The 19880-nt window shown below is 41.0% G+C and overlaps 1 protein-coding gene across 1 annotated transcript in view; it reads right to left on the bottom strand.

The window, feature by feature from the left end:
• The window catches only part of IL12RB2 (interleukin 12 receptor subunit beta 2), a 60201-nt gene that overhangs the window by 21854 nt on the left and 18467 nt on the right, over positions 1 to 19880 (bottom strand). Inside the window, exons 7-8 of the mRNA XM_016208136.2 lie at positions 18092 to 18171; positions 7085 to 7304 (exon numbers count right to left, since the gene is read on the bottom strand). Of these exons, the coding sequence (XP_016063622.2) occupies positions 7085 to 7304; positions 18092 to 18171 (300 nt within the window). The remainder of the gene's footprint in view (positions 1 to 7084; positions 7305 to 18091; positions 18172 to 19880) is intronic.

The following is a 19880-nucleotide window of genomic DNA, read 5'->3' as shown; positions in this document are numbered from 1 at the left end:
ACCATCCCTACCATATACCAAGTTCTATATATTATTGGGTCTGTGTCTGGTCAGTTTTTTCACCAGAACATACTGTTCACACTACTAGGCTTTGTGATGTCCGACTACTTGGTTGGTCAACTCTCCTCCATATTTTGCCCTTCTTTTTTCAAAACGGTCTTGGTTATTCATAAAACTTTATTCTTCCACATAGCTTTTAGAACCAATTTATCAGTCTCTGAAAATTCCCGCTGGTATTTTTTTTTTACTGGAATTAAGTTAAATATATAGTTTAATTCAGGAAAAACTGATGCTGTTACAAGGTTAAATTGGTCCATTCATAAATATGCTGTTTTATTAAAATTATTCAGCTCTCCTTTTATATCTTTTAATGGAGTTTAAAAAATTCCTCCTTAAAGTTTTCATGTACTCTTTGTTAGGTTAATTCCTAGGCACTTTATAATTTTAGTTTGCTATAGAAGTGGCATCTTATTTTCTACTATTAACTTGTGTGTGTTATTCTGATTTCCAACAAACCTGCTAAACTCTCTGATTAGTTCTAATAATTTGTTCATTTGCCCTTGTTGAATTTCCATATAATAATCTTATTAGCTGCATACTTAAAATATCTCTTCCTTCCAATCTTTAAATTAAATCCCTTATTTCCTTTTGTTTGTTTTGATCTTGTTGTTAATTTTAAAGAGAATGTGCCTATATATCTTTATTAAGATGATATATGCTGCATGTTTTTGGGAGAAAGTCTTAAAAAACTAAAAAGTTTTATTTTATTCATAGTTTCTATGTAGGTTTTTAAAAATAATATATTACTCACTAAAACCTTTTTCTAACTAAATCTTTTCTGCATCTGTTAAGAACATATCCCTTTTTCTCTCTCTCAGTATTAATGTGATAAATCACATTGATGCATTTCTCTGATATTGCTCTGTCCTTAGATTCATAGGATCGACCCTGCTTGATCAGTCTGCACTATATTTTGCAGAGACTTTTAAAAGTATAGACTATTTTTTAGAGAAGTTTTAAATTTACAGCAAAATGAGCAGCAGGTACAGAGCTTGTCCACATGCCCCTCAAACACACTTAGCCTCCCCTGCCCCAGACATCCTGCACCGGAGTGATCTACATTCTGTAAGATTCTTGATAAACATTTTCAAGAATTTTTTCCCTTTCATTTACTTTTTTCTCTCACTGGGACTCCTTTTAGGTGGTCATCATCCCTTCTCTTTCAATTCTCTCAGTGTTTTAAGTTTTCTCTCTCTTTTTTTCCAAGTTCTTTCCCATTTTTGATGTCTTTTGGAAGAGTTTCTTACCCTATGTTCCACTCACTCCTTCAGTCTTCTGATGAGTCCTTTCTGCCATCCAACCTATTGGCCAAGTTCTTCATTTCAACAATTACACTTCTCATTCTGAACCTCTTTATTTGGGGCTTCTTCACAGCCACCTATTTCTGATTCATGTTTCTCTCATCCTCTCTTATCTCCCTTCCTGAGGATGCTTATTACACTTATTCTAAACTCTGGGTCTTTCTGCTGCATTCGTTATATTTCCTATGGCACAACTGTTCCATTTGTTGCCTCCCCCCTCCCCCTGAACTTGTGCCCTTTAGATTTCTCTTAATTTTCTCCTTGGGATCATGTTTTATTTTCTTGGATTGATCAGTAGCCTTGACCTTCGCTTTTCTGTGGGAGGAGGCGTGAAAGCTTAGCTGTAGCTCCTCCAGGTGAGTTTAGGTGAGGGGGCGAGATTTTTAGGGTGGAAAGCTCCAGGTCAGAGAGCCTACAGTGATGCAACCTAAGCTCTACCTGTCCTCAGGTTTCCCACAGGTGTCCCTGGCACCTCTCAGAGCTTACCCGTACTTTTATGTCTGGCACTAATCTTGATGGGCAAGTGGGGCTCTTAGTCTCTGTTGTAATTTCCAGGCCCACAGGGTGAATGGCACAAGAAATCTCAAGGGCCAGCCAGCTCATAGGCACTCTTTGTTCTCAGCTCCTCTCCCCGTTAGGTTCCAGGGCTTTTTTGAGGATACTCTGCCCTGCTCTCAGGACTTCCCTGCCCCACAGTAGGAATGCCTAGGCAATGATCATCTCAGAACAACAGAGGCAAGAAAAAGGAGTGCAACCAGAAGCGCCCCCCCCTTCATCACTCTTTCATTTGCACAGGGGCCCTGCCATCCCGTGGCATCCTCAGGGCTGGACGTGGTAGTGAGAGCCTGTGACCTGCATAATTCCAGGAACTGGAATTCCCCAGTTGTGGTTCCTTTATCTTTATTTGTCTTAGTATCTGACTTCCTATGCCAGGATTTTTTATTTTAATGAAATGCACTCATTCAGTAAATATTTTTTGTGCCTATGGTTTGCAAGACCCTTTGACAGGTGATGGGCTAATGTAGCCAAAGAGCCTTTCTAACCACTGTTTTCTCTGGAATTAGCAAAGCAAACCAACTTGGCATTGCTCTGCCTCTGAGTCACCACACTTGCCAGGAACCAGCCTGGATTTCCTCCCATGAAGTCTTCTGCCAGGGCTTGTTCTTTCCTTCAGATCTCCGCTCACAACTCACCTCCTCTCTGTGACATTTTAAAACTATTCCTTTAGTCTCATTCAACTTCCCATCTCCATTTTCACTGAGAGCTTCTAAATAGAGTTACAAAGTTCGTAAGATATTTGGAAAAGTGCCCACTTAAGAGACGGGTGGCCTGGTTTTTCTGTCCAGCTCTGACACTAACTGGATGTATGATCTTGGTTAGGTTACTTTACCTCCTGGGGCCTAAGTCTCTGACATCTGTGTGGACTTGTTTATGACTCTACTGGCTTCTGACTCTTGCCATAATTTTGAAAATTCTTGAACACAGGGATTAGTCTGAACTATGAAATATGTTTTATTTGTTGGCTGTGGGTTTGGCATACATTCAATTTTCATGATAAATCAACAAAATTGTTCTTGTGCTTCTTGGTATGGACTGCTGTGGCAGGCCCCTTTGATAATAAAGTTGTTCCTACTTTTCTCAAAGTGAACATATTCTGTCTTTGGGGCATTATTTTTCCCTTCCTAGAAGGAAAGCTATATATGTGAATAACGTGAACATATATTGAAAGAGAGGGAGACACAAAATTATGGCACACTATTTCTACAGATCATTCAGAATATGTGTGAGACAAGAGCCATCAAGGATGGGATTGTGTGATTTGCCAATCTGTCCCCTAAGTGACCCTGAGATGCACAACAACTTGTATTGGATAGGTCAGGTGTGGTCTTAGGAGAGGGCAAAGGCTCTTGAGAATCCAAGACTTCCAGGACCGCCTGGCCAGCGTGGTTCAGTGGTTGAGCGTTGACCCATGAACCAGGAGATCACGCTTGATTCCTGGTCAGGTCAGGGCACATGCCTGGGTTGAGGCTCGATCCCCAGTATGGGGGCAGGTGTGCAGGAAGCAGCCGATCAATGACTCCCTCATCATTGATGTTTCTTTCTCTCTCTTTCCCTCTCTCTCTCCCTCTCTCTCTCTCTCTCCCCACCTTTCTCTCTCTGAAATCAATAAAAAAACATATTAAAAAACGCACAAAAGACTTCCAGCACCAGGACCCTCTTAGGGACAGCTCAGTTGCAGAGAACTGTTTCAGGGTTGTGCCTTACCTTCTCTACATGCGCATCCTTACTGGGCCTCATTTTTATTTAACACCTGTCCATTCTGAGAGGAAGAAGTGCTCCTTTAACCCTTTTTGTCACTGGATCCCATCTTCTTCCAGCTCCCCAGGGACTTCCTCCCATCAATTATCCCTTTTCTTCCTTTTATTCTCAGCTCTTCCCTAACCCTGGTTTTTTTTTCCAACTTCCATGTTCACTCAGATCCCACTTTAAAACAAGCCCTCATGCGCGCACACCTGCACTCCCTCACCTGGCTAATACCAACTTGTCTCTCCCTGCCCTGCTCCCATGTTGCCTCCATCCCAAGCCTACACTTTGGCTTTTCTCTGTTCCTAGAGCTGCCAGTGCATACCTTTAATTTCACACATATTATACTGTACTACAGTTTCCTTATTTATATGTCTGCCCTCTTACCTGATAAAGCTGGAGGCCCTCAACAGTGTTTGTTAACCTATTGCTGGATTCCAGTTGACTTAGTATATGCTCAATAAAGGACTACTGAAGGAATAAAGTAGAGGCCAACTCTAAAATAACGAATGTGTCATTTTGAGAAGTTGTTACTGAATCTAAATAAAGAACCTGGAATGGGCCCAGAAAATTCATGAGGCTTATATCCACAAGACTCATCTGCAGTGAGGTTTGAAGAAGTGAGGTATTCTGACATATTTCATTTCAACAACAACAGGCTCCTAAACAGTGGTATGAGTTCAATTTCCCTCACAGAATTCACTTTTTAAAATTACATAAGTAGTACTTACCCATTGAAGAAAAAACTTTAAAGTATAAAAAGCAAAAGGGAAGGAAAATCACCTATAATCCCATGACACAGTGATGACCTCTATTAAGATTTCCATTTATATTCTACTAAACTGTTTTTAACATGCAAAAAAAAGTATATTCATGAAATACGTATTTTAAATGACATCCCATATACACTATTAAAAGCCTGCTTTTGTACTTATTATGTGCATCTTTCCATGGCGATAAAAACATAGCTACATCACTTTAATGCTAGTGTGGCATTTATGCCAGTGAGAATCAGGCTATCTTAAATCAGTTCACCTTCTATTTATTTTACATTTAGGTTGTTTGTGCTGTTTCACTGTTTTTTTCCAACAAACATCTTTTTGCCTGTATTTTTAAGCACTTATTATTTGCTGAGGATACATTCCTAGTGCCACAATTTCTTGATTAAAAGATATGTTTATATTTAAAGTTTGTTACGTATGGCCCAACTGTTCTTGAGAAAGTTGTACCAGTTTACACACCCACTAGCAGGGCGCGAGAAAGCTTCTCCCTGCACCTCCGCCAATGGGCTATACTGTCTGCTCACCCTTTCTCAGCCGCATTTGGTTTCTCTTGCTTTTTCAAAATTTGCATCTCATTGATTGCTGATTAGGCTGCACATATTTTCATTGTTCTTTTTATATTTATTATTCGAATTGCCTGTTCATATCCCCGATCTTATAGCTATTTTAAAAAGTTAGATACATAATCCTCTTTTGCCAAACATGTGACGCATACTTTTCTTAAACTGCTATTTATACATCTGAAACGAACACAAAATAATACTGAATGTACACTTTAATTGAAAAAAAAATTTTAAACAAAAATAGAAAAAAAATCTGGCAAAATGTTAACATTTGTTAGATCTGAAAATAGGAACATGGTTTTATTATGTTACTCTGGAAAAAAATTGCTATTTCTGTTTTCAAAGTTTTATTTTTGGTGTTTTGTTTTACTATGCAGATTATTCAAGTTTTTCCCCACAGTTAATCCATCTTTTCCTTCAGGTTTCTACCTTCAGTACCTATCCCATGTGAGGCAAGATTACCAGCTGCCTACCAAATCCCCCCTCTTCATCTTCTTTAGCAAGGCAACATTGCTGCCTGAAGTATATTTCTGAGCCTCCTTTGCAATTGGGTGTGGCCAGGTGACCAACCTGAGTCAATGACTGAAAGTGTGTTGTGTGTGACCTGAGGCAAAGCTCCTCAAGAGTAGGACGTGAGCCTTCCTCTCTCCTTCTTTTCTGCTGCCTGAATGGAAGTAGCTAGAACTCGGGCAGCCTTCTCAGACAATTTCCATCTTGAGGAAGAAAGCCAACTTGGCAGAAGGAATAGAAAGAAGGAGCACGGAGTCCTGATGATGTCATTAAGCTGTTACCCCAGCCCTGTAGAAGGCTGTCTGCTTCTGACTTCTTTAATGTGTGAGAATAAATAAATCACTGTAGTCAAGCTGCTGGTAAGAGCAACCCTTACTCCTAAGAGTAATTCCTAACTCATATACCAACCCAAGGTTATATCAATATTTTCTTGTATTTTCTTCTAGTTATTTTTATTACTCTATTATGTCTATGTTTATAAGTATGTGACTGGAAAGATACATAACCAAGATTTAACGGGATATATATAAAATAATCATGTTTTAGTAGAAGCTTCTTCAAAATGGTGATTGCTAGACTCATATGTAGGTAAAATTATTACACTGAATTTTAAGAAAGGATCTCATTAGAGCTTTATTCTATTAGGTATTTTTGGAAAAAGTTAAGCCTTTTTATAACACAAATCTTGAGAAATAGCATTAGCATCTTTTTGTGTGTGTGTGTGTTTGTGTGTGACTAATTACAGGCTTTTATACAGAGAAATTAGTTTTCAGAGAATGCAACTATAACATGTGTATAGCTAGTTGGGAGGTTTTCAATGTAGATAACTGGACACATATCTAAATTTGCTGAATAAAGAGCTGTAGTATAGAAAAATTTTTGCTATAGTTTCATTACAGCCAGAATTTCATCTTAATACTATTGGTTTTAAAATATGCTTTGACTATAGGTATAAAATGTTTTCTCCTAGAATGTGACAGCACATGTTACTCTTGCTTCTAGAAAAATTAGCCAGATATTAGTGTTCAATTTAATGTAACTAATGTTTCCTTAACTAACATTTATTAAGCATCTATGTATTAGTCTCTGTATTTAATCTTACAATGACCTGTAAAGATGATGATGTAATCCCTACTTTAGAGATGGGAAATTGAAGCTCAGAGGTGTTAATTTACTTGTCCAAGGCCACTCATAGTCTGAGGGGAAAAGATAGCCTCTAAACGCTGTTGACTCCAAATTTGAAATTCCAAAGCTATTCATGCCAGGCCCTGAGCTGAGCAGAAGATAAGAGATGAATAAGATACAGTTTCCTACAGGCAATAGTAAAGTTGGGCCCAGTCAGCATGCCTCAGCGGTAGAGCACTGAGCTATAAACCAGGAGGTCATGGGTTCGATTCCCGGTCAGCATGTCCAGGTCTCGGCTCAACCCCAGTAGGGGGCGTGCAGGAGGCAGCAGATCAGTGACTCTTTCTTATCATTGATGTTTCTCTCTCTCTCCCTTTCCTTTCCTCTTTGAAATGAATAAGAACATATTAAAAAATTCAAAAGAAAAGCTTGTACTTACCTGCCCCACACAGGTCCGTTATGTTAATATGAGTGGGCAGGGAACTGCCTTTTGAGTTAGCGGCAGACACAGACACAGCCCAGTTCTCAGTTCTGGGAATGACCCAGGTCCAGGAGGTATGTTCTGTGATGTTCTGTAGCGTGACTTTCTTCCCTGTTGCTTCCATCAAAGTCACCTGATAGTGAAGGATTCTTCCTCTTGCCTCTGATACACTCAGATTCTGCAACAAAACACATCCACTTACTGTGTAGGCTCAGACAAGATCACTGGACACTCTACGCCTGGACCTCATGGCACCCTGCAGGAGGCGGCTGCATCTGAGTGACCTTTTTATTTACACCTTAGCGTCTCCTCCACTGCACACTATATGCTGCTGTTTGCCTCACCCCCACCATTTAGAGAAAAATATCACTTAGCACTTTTTAAAGCTAATTCTTATGAACACACTGATTTTCTTTTCTTGCTTCAAAATGAAACTTCCTAATAGTAGAAAACTCAATTACATCCAATAGAACAAGGGTTGGATCTAAACTCAGAAGATCTGGATTTGAGCCCTGGCCGGTTTGGCTCACTGGTTAGAGCGTCAGCCCGTGGACTGAAGGGTCCCAGGTTCCATTCCGGCCAAGGGCACGTACCTCGGTGGCAGGCTCCATCCCTGGCACCAGTCAGGACATGTGTGGGAGGCAACGAATTGATGTGTCTCTCTCACATTGATGTTTCTCTCTCTCTCTCCCTTCCACTCTCTGAAAAACAGTGGAAAAAATATCCTTGCGTGAGGATTAAAAATATAAAGAAGATCTGGGTTTGAGTTTTAGCTCTACCAATCACCAACTGTGTCACCCGGGGTAAGACATTTGGCCCCTCTGTATCTCAATTTCTAACACACACACACACACACACACACACACACACACCCTTTTTAAATAGAAAATGCAATGCTGCTCATGAAATCAAACAAGATTTTCAAGAGCTAAACTAGTAAAATCCATACTTGGTGAATTGGATTAGCCGTCTGTGCTAGGAAACTGAGACACTGTTTTTAAATGTGTGCCTGACGAGATTTTGGAACTGCAAAAATTCCAATTGAGATCATTTGGGAACAGTCCCAGAAAGTAAGCAGAAAACTAATCATTTGTATTGTAACCCTGTTTGGATAAGGACCATGGGAAACAGAAGCAATGAGAGTGGAGAGCTGCCAAGGTCAGCACTGGCAGTGCCCGCCCATGCCTACTGCATAGAGGGGAAGGCTTAACTCACCAGACGTAAGCATTACAGTTTCCTTGGCAAGGCCATTCCTTCCATGGGGTTCAGGGTTGCTTCAAGCTGCTGAATGACACACCTTGAAATCTGACAAATACCCCTTTCTCTGATTCCCTACTCCCTAAGCAATCTTCTAATAATTTGGTTTCCTGTGTAGTTTATCTGTCAGGAGAGGCTGGGCTAACATGAACATCTGGTTCACTTAAAATTTGTATTTTTCACTTTAAGTGAACAAATTGGGCTTCTGATTATAATCTGGCTCCCAAAATAATTAGCATACTGAGAAAGAATGTTCCTATCTGCTGACTCAAACCTCCTGGTTCGTCCAACAGCTGTATTTTTCACTATAAATTAATCACGAACATGCAGCTTTTTATTATATTTTAGTCTCTGGGAGCTTGATTAATGTAGGTCCTGTCCTAGGTGCCTCTCTGGATGTGCAAGGCCTGAGACTAAATCTTAAACCATGGTCAATGCACTAGCTAAATACCAGCTGCTGAGGGCTGCTCTAAGTGCACACCCAGCCTTTCCCTAAAAGACATCTTTGTGTACTGTCATGAACCAAGAAAAGGTACATCATTCCAAATGTCCATCACAGCTGTTCTCATAGGCCTGTTGTATGAATTAAAATAAGCAAGTGCTTTTGAAATTGTGGCGTTCTAAACTTATTAATAAACGTGCCCTTCAATATAAGAGAAAACACACACAACAGGATAAATTAAAGCAAAAGGGGGCTAGGGAAGACCATTCCCTCAGTCATCTCTCATTCTGTCCTTCCCTATCTGTTTCCTCTGGAGGTCCAGAGGTAGGACTATTACCCCACCCCCAACCTATGCACCCCACCTTAAGGCATCCCCCATAGCTAACCAAGTTCACCAAGCTCTCCATTCTTGCCACAGACTCAGAGGCTTCAGTCCCACTCTGACAACTAAGCAAACAGAGCCCTAATTGGAAAAAATACCTTACAAGTCAGCCTTTATTATCTCTGTCTCATTGTCTTCATAGACACCTCAACAACCTCATTCAGTTCTATGGTAGAGTGCTGAAAGAAGGGGGGAAATGTCATCTTGGATCCAATGAACTTGCCTAGTGACTGCTGTGAAAATCTAGCTGATCAGTGATCCAGTAAACAGAGGTGTGAATCTGAAAGATAAGTGACGGTTCCCAGAGGGTAGTAAAAGGCCTGGACCATACTTTTGCATTTTTCCTTCCCTATCCCATATATTAGAGTTGAAAAGATCAGTGAGAAGGTAAGGGTGAGGTTGAGGTAGTTAAACAAATAAATATGTTATCCCATGAGTTATGGTGGTATAAAATGTCAAGCTTAACTTTTGGGATAAAGGTTAACTTCTCTCAGGTAACTGGTCTCCTTAACCAAATTAAAAAATGGGCCTAACTTGTGTAAGAGGGTCCTTAGAACAAAAAATGCAGTGAGCCAAAGGGGAAAAAGTATTTATGCAGCTGGGCTGGTAGCAACTGAAGCAACTGAAAATAGTATACTTAGTTTGGTTTTTAAAAATATAGCAACATAAAGTTTGCAAAAAATGTATGTCATCTATCACTCTTGGATTATTACACTTGGCCCTGATGGAATGGAATATATCACCACAGAACAACAGAAGAGGAAGGGATTCTACAGATTAATATTTCCTTTTATCAATGGGGAAACGAAGCCCCAGGGAGATAAAGTGACTTGCTTAAGGCCACTCAAGGGATCGATGGAGGAGGTGAGAGTGGAATCCAGGGCTCCTGACTTCCAGACTAGTGACCCCTCTACTCTGATGTCTGTTCCTTATACTGGCGAGCCTGAGACGAAGAACTGGTAAGTATGGGCCACCACGTTTCATAGCTGGAGTCCCCAGTCACCCTTCTGCTCTGAAGTTGCAAAGCAGCTTCTCTAATTATGAGGTTGTGGTACATTCTGACGTAAAGCATCAACAGTGGACATGAGGATGGCAATTTTGGGAAGGTGGAGATACAGAATTATTTTTTTCCAGAGACAGCAAGACAAGCTGTGAACCCAGAAGAACTGTGACCTGAGGAGCCAGCTGGGTCTTTCCAGATGAACTTATTTTTATTTCACTATTCGTTTATTTGGGTGAGAGCCATACCATAAGTAAGGAGCTTACATCTATTGTTACATTCAGTCCTTATAACTCCCCACTCCGATGAGGGTGCTGAAGCTTGGAACAGTTAAGAAGCTGACTCAAACAGTCCCCACAGAAAAGTATTGTGAGATTGTATTGTGCCCCCTGGTGGATGTGGGAGAGGAAAGGGTGTCTGGCCCGTTTCTGGCAAACCTGTGTCTGGAAGACCTGGTACTTTCCGCACCTTTTTGGGCAGTGCTGAAGCTGGTCTGAAGCCAGTGTTCCTACTGTCACTGTCACCTTCTCCTATTGGTAAGAATAAGCTAACAGAGGAAAAGCTGTTCTATTGCCCCTCTCCTTCAGTTTTCTTCCTGCTCTGTCCAGTAGGAAATGACTTAACTTTATAAACTTAGCCTTTCTGACTTTGGCTATCTGAGAAGCAAAGAGTGAACAGCTCCCTCATAATCCTATTATAAGAGTTCTGTTGCCTGAAAAGGCTTTCAGCATAAAAAATGACTAGATGAGTGTAATCCATGATAGGACAAAACCTAACATGTCTGAATTCAGAGCCCCTGCTTTTTGTTTTGTTTTGTTTTAAAGTACATTAGAAGAAGGGTGTTTCTGTGGATTGATAAATTATTTCTTCTTAGGACTTAAAAAAAAACTAACCTCTGTGAAGACATCTTTTCTTTTTTCTTTTTTGATTTTGGATAGACCCTTTGCTTTCTTGCTCCACCACATAGTGGCTGTGTGACCTTGTCAAGTTATTTTACTTCTCTGAGGCTCAATGTTCTGGTCTATAAAATGAGGATAATCCTTTGTACAGCATAGGCTTATTGGAGGATTCAATGGGCTAAGGGAAATAAACTGTTTCAAAAAGTGCTTGGTGCATGACAGATGTAAAGACACCGGGTGAGTTCCCTTCTCTCATTTACTCTAATATAAAAATCATCATAATTGATACTTTCCCAGTCATAGTCATATGACTCTTCTGTCAATTTATGGAGAGCCAAGCCATCTTGACTTGGCTTATGCCACAGCTCTATAAGGAAGGCTCACCAATGTCATGCAGTTGATTACAAAGAACATATAATTTATGGCTTTAAGTCTGGGTACCTTGATTTCAGAACTCATGGCTATCTTCAGCAACCCTAGTCCAAGTGAAAGAGTGCCTCAGAAGACATTCCTCATCTGGAAGTTTTAAAAATCACCGTATCGAAATGACTTATTTATGCATCTATCTTCTCACTAGCCTGCCAGCTTGTCTTTGCATCCTGTGTCATGCACAACGTTTGCCTCCTAACAATGGCTTAGAAGCACTTTTCACAATTCTCATTAATTTTCACAACCTCATGTGGTATATACTAATACTATTATTATCTACTTTATTGGTGAGGAAAATAAGGCACAGAGAGGTTAAGCACCTTGCTCAAGAACACACAGCCATTAAGTGTTAAAGCTGGAACTTGAACTCAGGTAGCACAGCTTTAGAGGATGAACTCTTAACCACTCTGATGCTAGCACCTAGCAGACATTGCCCAGGTGTTAAGCTACACTGAACTAACTAGTCATACCTCATGGTATTTACCCCACATAATTTCCATCTTGTTTTGCAGCTAGAAAAACAGCGAAATAATGGAAGCTTTCATAAGTGCAAAACTTTAACTTCCCTTCCACCTATGCTTTCTATCTTCTATTAATTCTCTGCTACTCTCTCTTATTCTTGGTATTGACTCCATTCTGCTACCCAACCAAAAATCCCTACATTACTGCTGGTATAATGTGTGTGACTAGTAAGCAAGGGAAAACAAACTACTCCTTCTGAAACAGTCTTCTGAAATGCTGTGCCAGCCTGTGATGGGACACGATTTGGGAAAAGAAAAGAGATAGATTTGAATATTGTGACAAACTATTGAAATCTTCCCACCTGCTGCTTTTGTATTTCAATATTGATTATGAGATTGTATACATCCTATAATTATATAAGGCCTTAGGCTCCAGGCAGCCAGCCTTCCCTGGGGATTTACAATAAGCCTTTGTCCTACATCAGTATAAATCAGGTTATAAATAATACTGTCTACTTTTACTGAATCTCTTTCATATGAGGAGGCCAAAAAATTCATTCCTTTAGTGCAATGTGATAGAGGTTGGGATATTCTTCATACAATATAGAGAACTACAGGGGGAAGTAGGCAAAGCAAGTGTATTAAATAATCTGCCTCTGATCCCAGGAGTGTACAGGGCACATTTTTTCTCTCTTTCTTCTTGACTTTGTGATTTAAGGGTAGCTGTTTATTGAAATGAATCATTTCATTTACCAAATAAATAAAAACACCAAATCTATTCCCCACTTTTGTAACCAAGAGTTTCTCTAACTCTCTTCTGTGCTGCTTATTACAGCCCTAAAGCTGGCCCTTGCAGGGCTGCTCAGTTGCTTAGAACGTCGTCCCGATTCTGAAGGTTGTGAGTTCGATCCCCAGTCAGGGCACATACAAGAAGCAACCAATGAATGCGTAAATAAGTGGAACAACAAAATCGGTGTTTCTCTCTCTCTCAAATCCATCAATTTAAAAAAAGAGAAAAGCTCCAGAGCTGCACTGTCCATTATAGGAGGGAGCCCCTAGCTGCAGGAAGCATGGAGCCCCTGAAGCGCAGCCAGCCTGAGCCAAGATGTGCTGCTCTCTGGGGGAGGGGAACACTCAGCCACTGCACTGGGCGGATGCTTAGTAGACACACCAGTTTTCTAAGACTTAGTAGGAAAAAAAAGCAAAATGGCTCATTAATAATTAAAAATATCGATTACATGTTAAAATGAAACTATTCCAGATATATTTGGGTTAAATATCTTTTTAAAATTAATTCTGCCTGCTTCTTTTTATTTTTAAAACTGTGGCTATGAGAAAATTTTAAATTACCCATGATTAGCTCGCATCTGTGGCTTGCTTTCTATTTCTATGGGATGGCACCTCACTGAAGCGATCCTTTCTTTCTAGGTTGAATCCATGGTCCCCAGAGGATCCCGACAAGTGTGCTCCCACCCTCGTGCTGGCTCACCTGCTCTTCCGGAGTCCGCTCCTGTATTACCTTCTGAGAGGTCCTCCCTGACTCCTATCCATTCCCCTGCTCTACTGCGTGAGCCCGACCATCATCCCCCCAGCTGGACCTCGAACCCCTCCTTAGTGCCTGAGTGCCTTCATCACCCCACTCCTATGCCCGTCCTCCCGCTGCACTGTGAGTTCAAGGACATGAGGACTGGATTTGTCACCTTCACTTCCACATCCCTGGCTTGAAGCACACAGCATCCAGTACCAAAGACTGGCTTTGAAATATTTGTTTGAAAGAATGAATGGAGTGAATTCAGCTCCATTTACCCACAAATATTTCTCTTTCAGACACATGGTCTCATAATTTCATTAAGTTTCTAATTTGTTATGATCACTGCTCTTTGAAGAAACGAACAGAGGAAACTGCAATGGTTAATGTGGCTTTACCCACTGTCATATCGTTTCATACATTATCTACATATCTATATCTATATCATCTATACAAGGGGATTTTCTTGTTAAAGGATACATGTTGGATTAACTGGAAGGAACATGTATTGGGCTCACAGACTGAAATGCTTAATTCAAGCAAAGGAAACACTATGAAACTTTGCACAGTGGAAGACAGGGGGACTGAGGGACAGGGTTGCTAAAAGCCCCCTGTGAAGGCCTCTTATGCAAAACAGGTTGTTTGTGACAGAGAAACAGTTTCTAAATGTTATTACATTTGTTGTTTTAACAATACTTGGTATTTTTATTGCATTTCATGGATTAGGTGGTACCTTTTGGCTTCAACAGAGAAAATATTTTTTCTCTTAAAATAACTGGCAAAAAATAGTACAGGACATTTTTGAGGAAATGCAGCTTTCAGGAGAAACCAGCAGGTGGGGAAATGAGTAACTATGTGGGAGCCAGAACAACACAGCAAGGGTCCCCCTCACTCCCACACTCTCACATTCATGCAGACACACCTGACATTCACACACATTCACCCCACACCCATACCCACATGTAGACCTCCCACACACTCCCACTTGTTCACTGCTAGTAAATGTGTGTGTCCCCAAGATTCACATTGGGATCCTAATGCCCAATGCGACGGTGTCAGGAGGTGGGGCTTCTGGGAGGTGATTATGTCATGAGCATAGAGCCCTCATGAATGGGATTAATGATCTTATAAAAGAGATCCCACAGAGCTCCCTAGCCCCTTCCACCATATAAGGATATAACAAAAAGTCTGCAACCCGGAGGACACCCTTCACCCAACCATGTTAGCACACTGATCTTGGACTTCCAGACTCCAGAAGTTGGAGAAATAGATTTCTGCTGTTATAAGCCACCCAGTCTATGGTATTTTGTTATAGCAGCCTGAATGGACTAAGACATTCACACACATGCACTTACACGCATATTCCTATAGATATATCCACACCTACACCCACACTCATATCCCTCGCACATTTGAAAGGCTTGCATGCATTCACACACATATTCACACATAACCTTTGTACTCACACACATATAAACAACGCATGTCCCCATATCACTCACATACACGCCCACATATACCCACACTCACACATTCATACACACTCTCACAGGGACTGTGCCCATTCAGCACCTGGTGGTTCTCCTCTTAAGTAAACATCCTGCAAAAATGAAAGGTCACCTCACTGTTTCCCCAACTGCAAGAGAAACATGCTCTCATGTTGTTCACAGGCTAATGGGGTTTTACTTGGGGCTTCCTTTGCTGCGAACACCTGAAATTCCCTTCTCTGCCGTGGTGGGGTATCCCCTCATTGGGTTTCCCAGTATTAATCACAGTTAAAAAAAAAACCCACCACACGCATGTCTGTGCTTCCTTTCCCCGGTGAGGTCTAATTTGGGCCCCACCACAAAACACCTGGTCTGGCTGCAGCGCTCTTTCTAGTCTGACGTTCAGATGAGTCCCTTGTGTCACAGCACCACCCTGTCAAATCCCCAAGCCTAACTTAGAGTAGCCTGAGGAATCCCTGGTCAGAGGAGTGGGACAGGAGTGGTTCCAAACAGAAGGGGCAGTGATTTCCGCCTGGGAAAGGCTCTCAGGAACAAGCACCATATGACCTCTCATTAGAAATCATTTCACCTCCTTAGAGCTGTTTCCACATTTGTACAACAGGTGGTGGGACTGCGTGCCGATTAAATCCCTTTGGCGCTTAGAGGTCTGTGATCCTGTGGTCCAAAGCAGGCCTGCTCGTCTCAGTAACTCTGACCAGTATTTTGTTCCCATTCCCAGGTGAGTGGCCTACTTGGGGCCATTGGAAGAAGCCCAGGATTTGGCATGAAAGGGACTTAATCCAGTAACAGTCCTGCAAGACTGAGGACTAGATCCAACTTTCCTTAAGGAGCCTCTCAGGCTGGGCAGGCACTGAATGTTTTGAAGGTGCCCTGTCATGACCACTATCAAGTTATAGAAGCTTCTAGTATTTGCATTTTTTATTTATTATTCAGGCCAGTTCCAGCCCAAGCATCTACAATTCTGGCTCCACATAAGGGAAGATTTTCTGACAATGAGGGATGCCCATCGTGGCACGGACTGCAGAGAAAGTGGAATTCTCCCTGTCTCAGAGGTCCCGGCAGAGACATCTGCGTGTCCTGGCTAATATGGGACCAATGTTTCTGAGAGGAAGGGTGGACTGAAGTCCCTTTGAATTCCAAAACCTCATTTTATAACTTATGCTTTGTGTGGATTAGGGGCAAGATCAAAATGAGAAGCAGAGAAGAATTTGCATATGCATGTTTTCTAAGCATTACCTAACGACTGCTTATTCTGACTCAGCTCTGATTCTTGTGTCAGAGTGTGTGATCTAAATTCTGTTACAGTGAGAAGCACACAGCATGGTACTGGGTACATGTGGCTTTCACCATTAGGATAAACATTCATAATGCAGTACCGTTTAATTTTTCTTTGGTGGCCCCAGCAATTGTCCTATGTGTGTGACCTCTCATTTGTAAATCCCCACAGTGGTCTTGTCAGTTACACAGATAGATACGAGTGTCACTCCCCGCGTTCTACAGAGAAACCCTGCGGCAGAGGGGAGTGAAACGGACGAAAAAACAACCTATCTTTTCAGATCACTTGTGAGGACATTTGGGGAGGAGAAATCTTTATGGGAGCAGGAATTTTGGTTTTAACCACTTACTTGTGAAAATGAAAACTAAGAGCCAAGAACTGAGCTGGGTTCTTTTGTCACATTCACAAATATGGCTGCTCTAAATGTCTTGCTTTGAGCATTGTCTTGCTAGTACAAATGGCTTTATTTTAAAATAAACTTGAAGCTCCCGTTTTAGTTTCAAAGTAAAGAGCTTGATTATGACTCACCAAGCTATTTATAGTAGGCTCCTCTTATACCTGACATTTTTCGAGTGAGAGAGAGAAAGGAAAAGAGGGAGAAAGAGCTGATTGGTTGCCTGGCTCAGTCCTTAAATCTGAAGAAGACTGTAACTATCCAAACCTGTCGTGCTAAGCCCATCAGAGAGGACTTTTGATTCCTTACTCTGACCCTTCTGGTTTTGTGCTCACCAACTTCAAAATTCCAAAACTGTTTGTTTACCCTTAGCTGGAAGAGGTGCAGTGAGAGGTTTGGGGAATGAGGTGGAGCACAGCTCACCTGAAAACCTCTGATTATGAGCCTGCCAATCAGTGTCTCAATTCAAAGAGCATTTTCTTTCAACCTTTTCAGTCCTGATGCAGCAGAAAGAGCTCTGGGCCGGGTTTCAGTCCAAGCTCTGCACTCAGTAGCTGGGGGACTCTGGGAAGAACTTGCTGTCTCTGACCCCCAGTTTTTGTATTCGTTAAATGGGGATGCCTAGTACCCACCTCATAGGGTTTTGGCAAGGATTCAGTGAAACCACTGCCAGCTTTCAGCACTTGTTGAAACTCTCACATCCTGAAATAACATTAGGCTGCATTGTTTTCTGGAAGGTTGTTTGATTTACTGCTGTTTCGCTACTATTCCTGAGGAAGAGCTGCTTTCCTTTTCTATTCATGTTATTTCTTGCTATTATTTGTGTTCCTGAGGTAGGGCAGCTTTCTCCCTCCCTTTTCAATGACCATAGAAAATATATTCTTAAATATCCACATCCACAGATTTCCCGTCTTTAATTTCCCAAAAAACGCATAAGTCTGGTGGCAGAGTCACTGCTGGGCACACTGTATGTGGGAGAGGGCAATGGGCAGAGGGGGAACACTAGTCAGAAGAGATGATGCAGTGGGGTCCGAGGGTGGACATGCTTGGGGATGGGAAGGGGCCTTGATGAAGAAAAGATGAGGAAGTGGTTGACAAAAAGATGTAATTGTGTGGAGGAAGGAACTGAGTCAGAGCTTTCACCCCTATCTGGCAAAAGTAAATGACATTGAGTCAGCATCACAAAGATATGGCTGAGAAAGTGAGCTCCAACAGTCTCTGACGCCTCATATGAAAGCCACCATGGGAATAAAAGGCCTTTTTCCGTCCTTGAAACATATTGTTCAAATATTTAATTCTCTTTATATGTCAATCATGTCTCAATAAAAACAAAACAAAAACCACAAATATGCCATTCTCTTGAATTTTAAGTTGACACTGAGAACTTACCTTCCAGAAAAGAGAAATCTGTTGTCTATTGTAGTCAATGTTCTGCTTCATGTACCAGACATCTAATGTCCCAGTAGGCTCTGATTTGAAGGGGAAAGAACATATTTTCATGTATAAATATACACACAATATACAACCTTTAAAAGTCAATGGGTTTTTTAATTCTGGGAGAGTAGGATTATAAGATACTTTCAATTTTCCTTATGCCCTGTTGTTTTTCTTTTTCTGTTGTTAAACAATGAACATGTATATCTTTGACCAAAGGGAGCTCAAAATTACCTTAAAAACAAATTTTAAAAAATTGGTGAGGAGGAAATTAGATGTCTAGGTTACTCTTAAAACATATATTAATAAAGTAACTCAAAGTATGTATGGTTATTTCTTTTTTATTGGAATGCATAAAGAATTCTCAGCAAAAAATAAAGACAGAAATCATAAGGAGAACATTTTTTGATGCTCTAAAAGTACAAAATACAAATAATAAACTTTGTGTTCAGTACATTCCTGACCTAATGTTGTACAGCAATTAATTGGTTTTATGATCACTAGACAATGGGTTACTTGAAAGGAAGCCTACCTCATGCATCTTTGTATTTCTCCTCCCTAGCACCATACTTAGAGTGTAACAGGCTCCCAGTAACTCTTTGTTAAATGATGAATAAACAAATCAGGCAATATTATCCACTTGATGCTAACATACAGGCTGAGCTGAGAGAAGAAATAACTACCAATCTATAAGATAATGGTCAAATATGACTGAACTTAATATGAGAAAGTCAATCAAGCATGCTTGAAGAAAAACTAAATAATCACCTCCTGTGTTTTAGAGAGAGAGTGTGTGTGTGTGTGTGCATGTGCACATGTGAGTGGGTGAAGTAGTTTTATTTCTCCCACTATCAGATTTGTTTTGGTTTATAGCCAGAGGTGGAATCAATATAAGCAGCCCCTGAAAATAGGCTTCAATTGCACCAACCTTGCTTGTTGAACAGTGACACTTAGAGTATATTTAAGGTCAGGCTGTCGTGGGGTTCCTTTAGAGTAGCACGTTCCATTTAACCAGATGGAAATTTCCAAAAAATTAAGTTCCACCAGGATAACAGAAGACAAATAGCCAGGGAAAGGAAAAGAGAAAGAGAGAAAGGAAGGGAGCACATGTACCAGCACATACTATGGGCAGGTCCTGGGTGGACCCATTCACAGTGGTGATATCTCATGTCCTCCTCACCACTGTGACGTGCATAGCTTCAGGGCAGTGGTTTAAGTGTGAACTCCAGAGCTACACTATCTATGCACAAATCCCAGCTCTGTGATTTTTGAACAAATGTTAACCATGTCCTTAAGCCAGTTTCCTCATCTGTCAAGTGAGTATCATAATTCTGAGCATCATATGGGCTGTTCTGAGAATTTAAAGGAAGAGAAGAATGCTGAAACATGGTAAACACTCAGTCAACTTGGCTGTCGTTTTCTTCATTTGAAAATGGAAGTGCTGAGAGGTAAAGGAATTGTTCAAGACCCCAGAACTACTAATCAGAGAAGCCAGGCTTTGAATACAGGTCTGTTTCATGTTTCATTTCATAGCCTGTGGTCTTCACTCTGCACCGCGCAGTTGCCTGGTTCTGAGAAGGCTTATGATTGCTCTATACTTCCTTCCAACCCTCTGTAGGTGCTCCTCTTTCATGTTCTACTCTCTTCCTTTGTCACTTCCTCTTCCTGCCTCTCTTGCCTTCTTTTCTTTTTGTTTTTTTTTCTAAACACTCACTTATTTTCTTCCCCCTCTCTTTCCACCAGT

This window comes from Miniopterus natalensis, chromosome 9 (genome assembly GCF_054644295.1).
Source record: "Miniopterus natalensis isolate mMinNat1 chromosome 9, mMinNat1.hap1, whole genome shotgun sequence".
NCBI classification, from domain to species: Eukaryota; Metazoa; Chordata; class Mammalia; order Chiroptera; family Miniopteridae; genus Miniopterus; species Miniopterus natalensis.
Note: the sequence above shows the minus strand (reverse complement) of the source record. Positions and strands in the feature narration are given on the sequence as shown.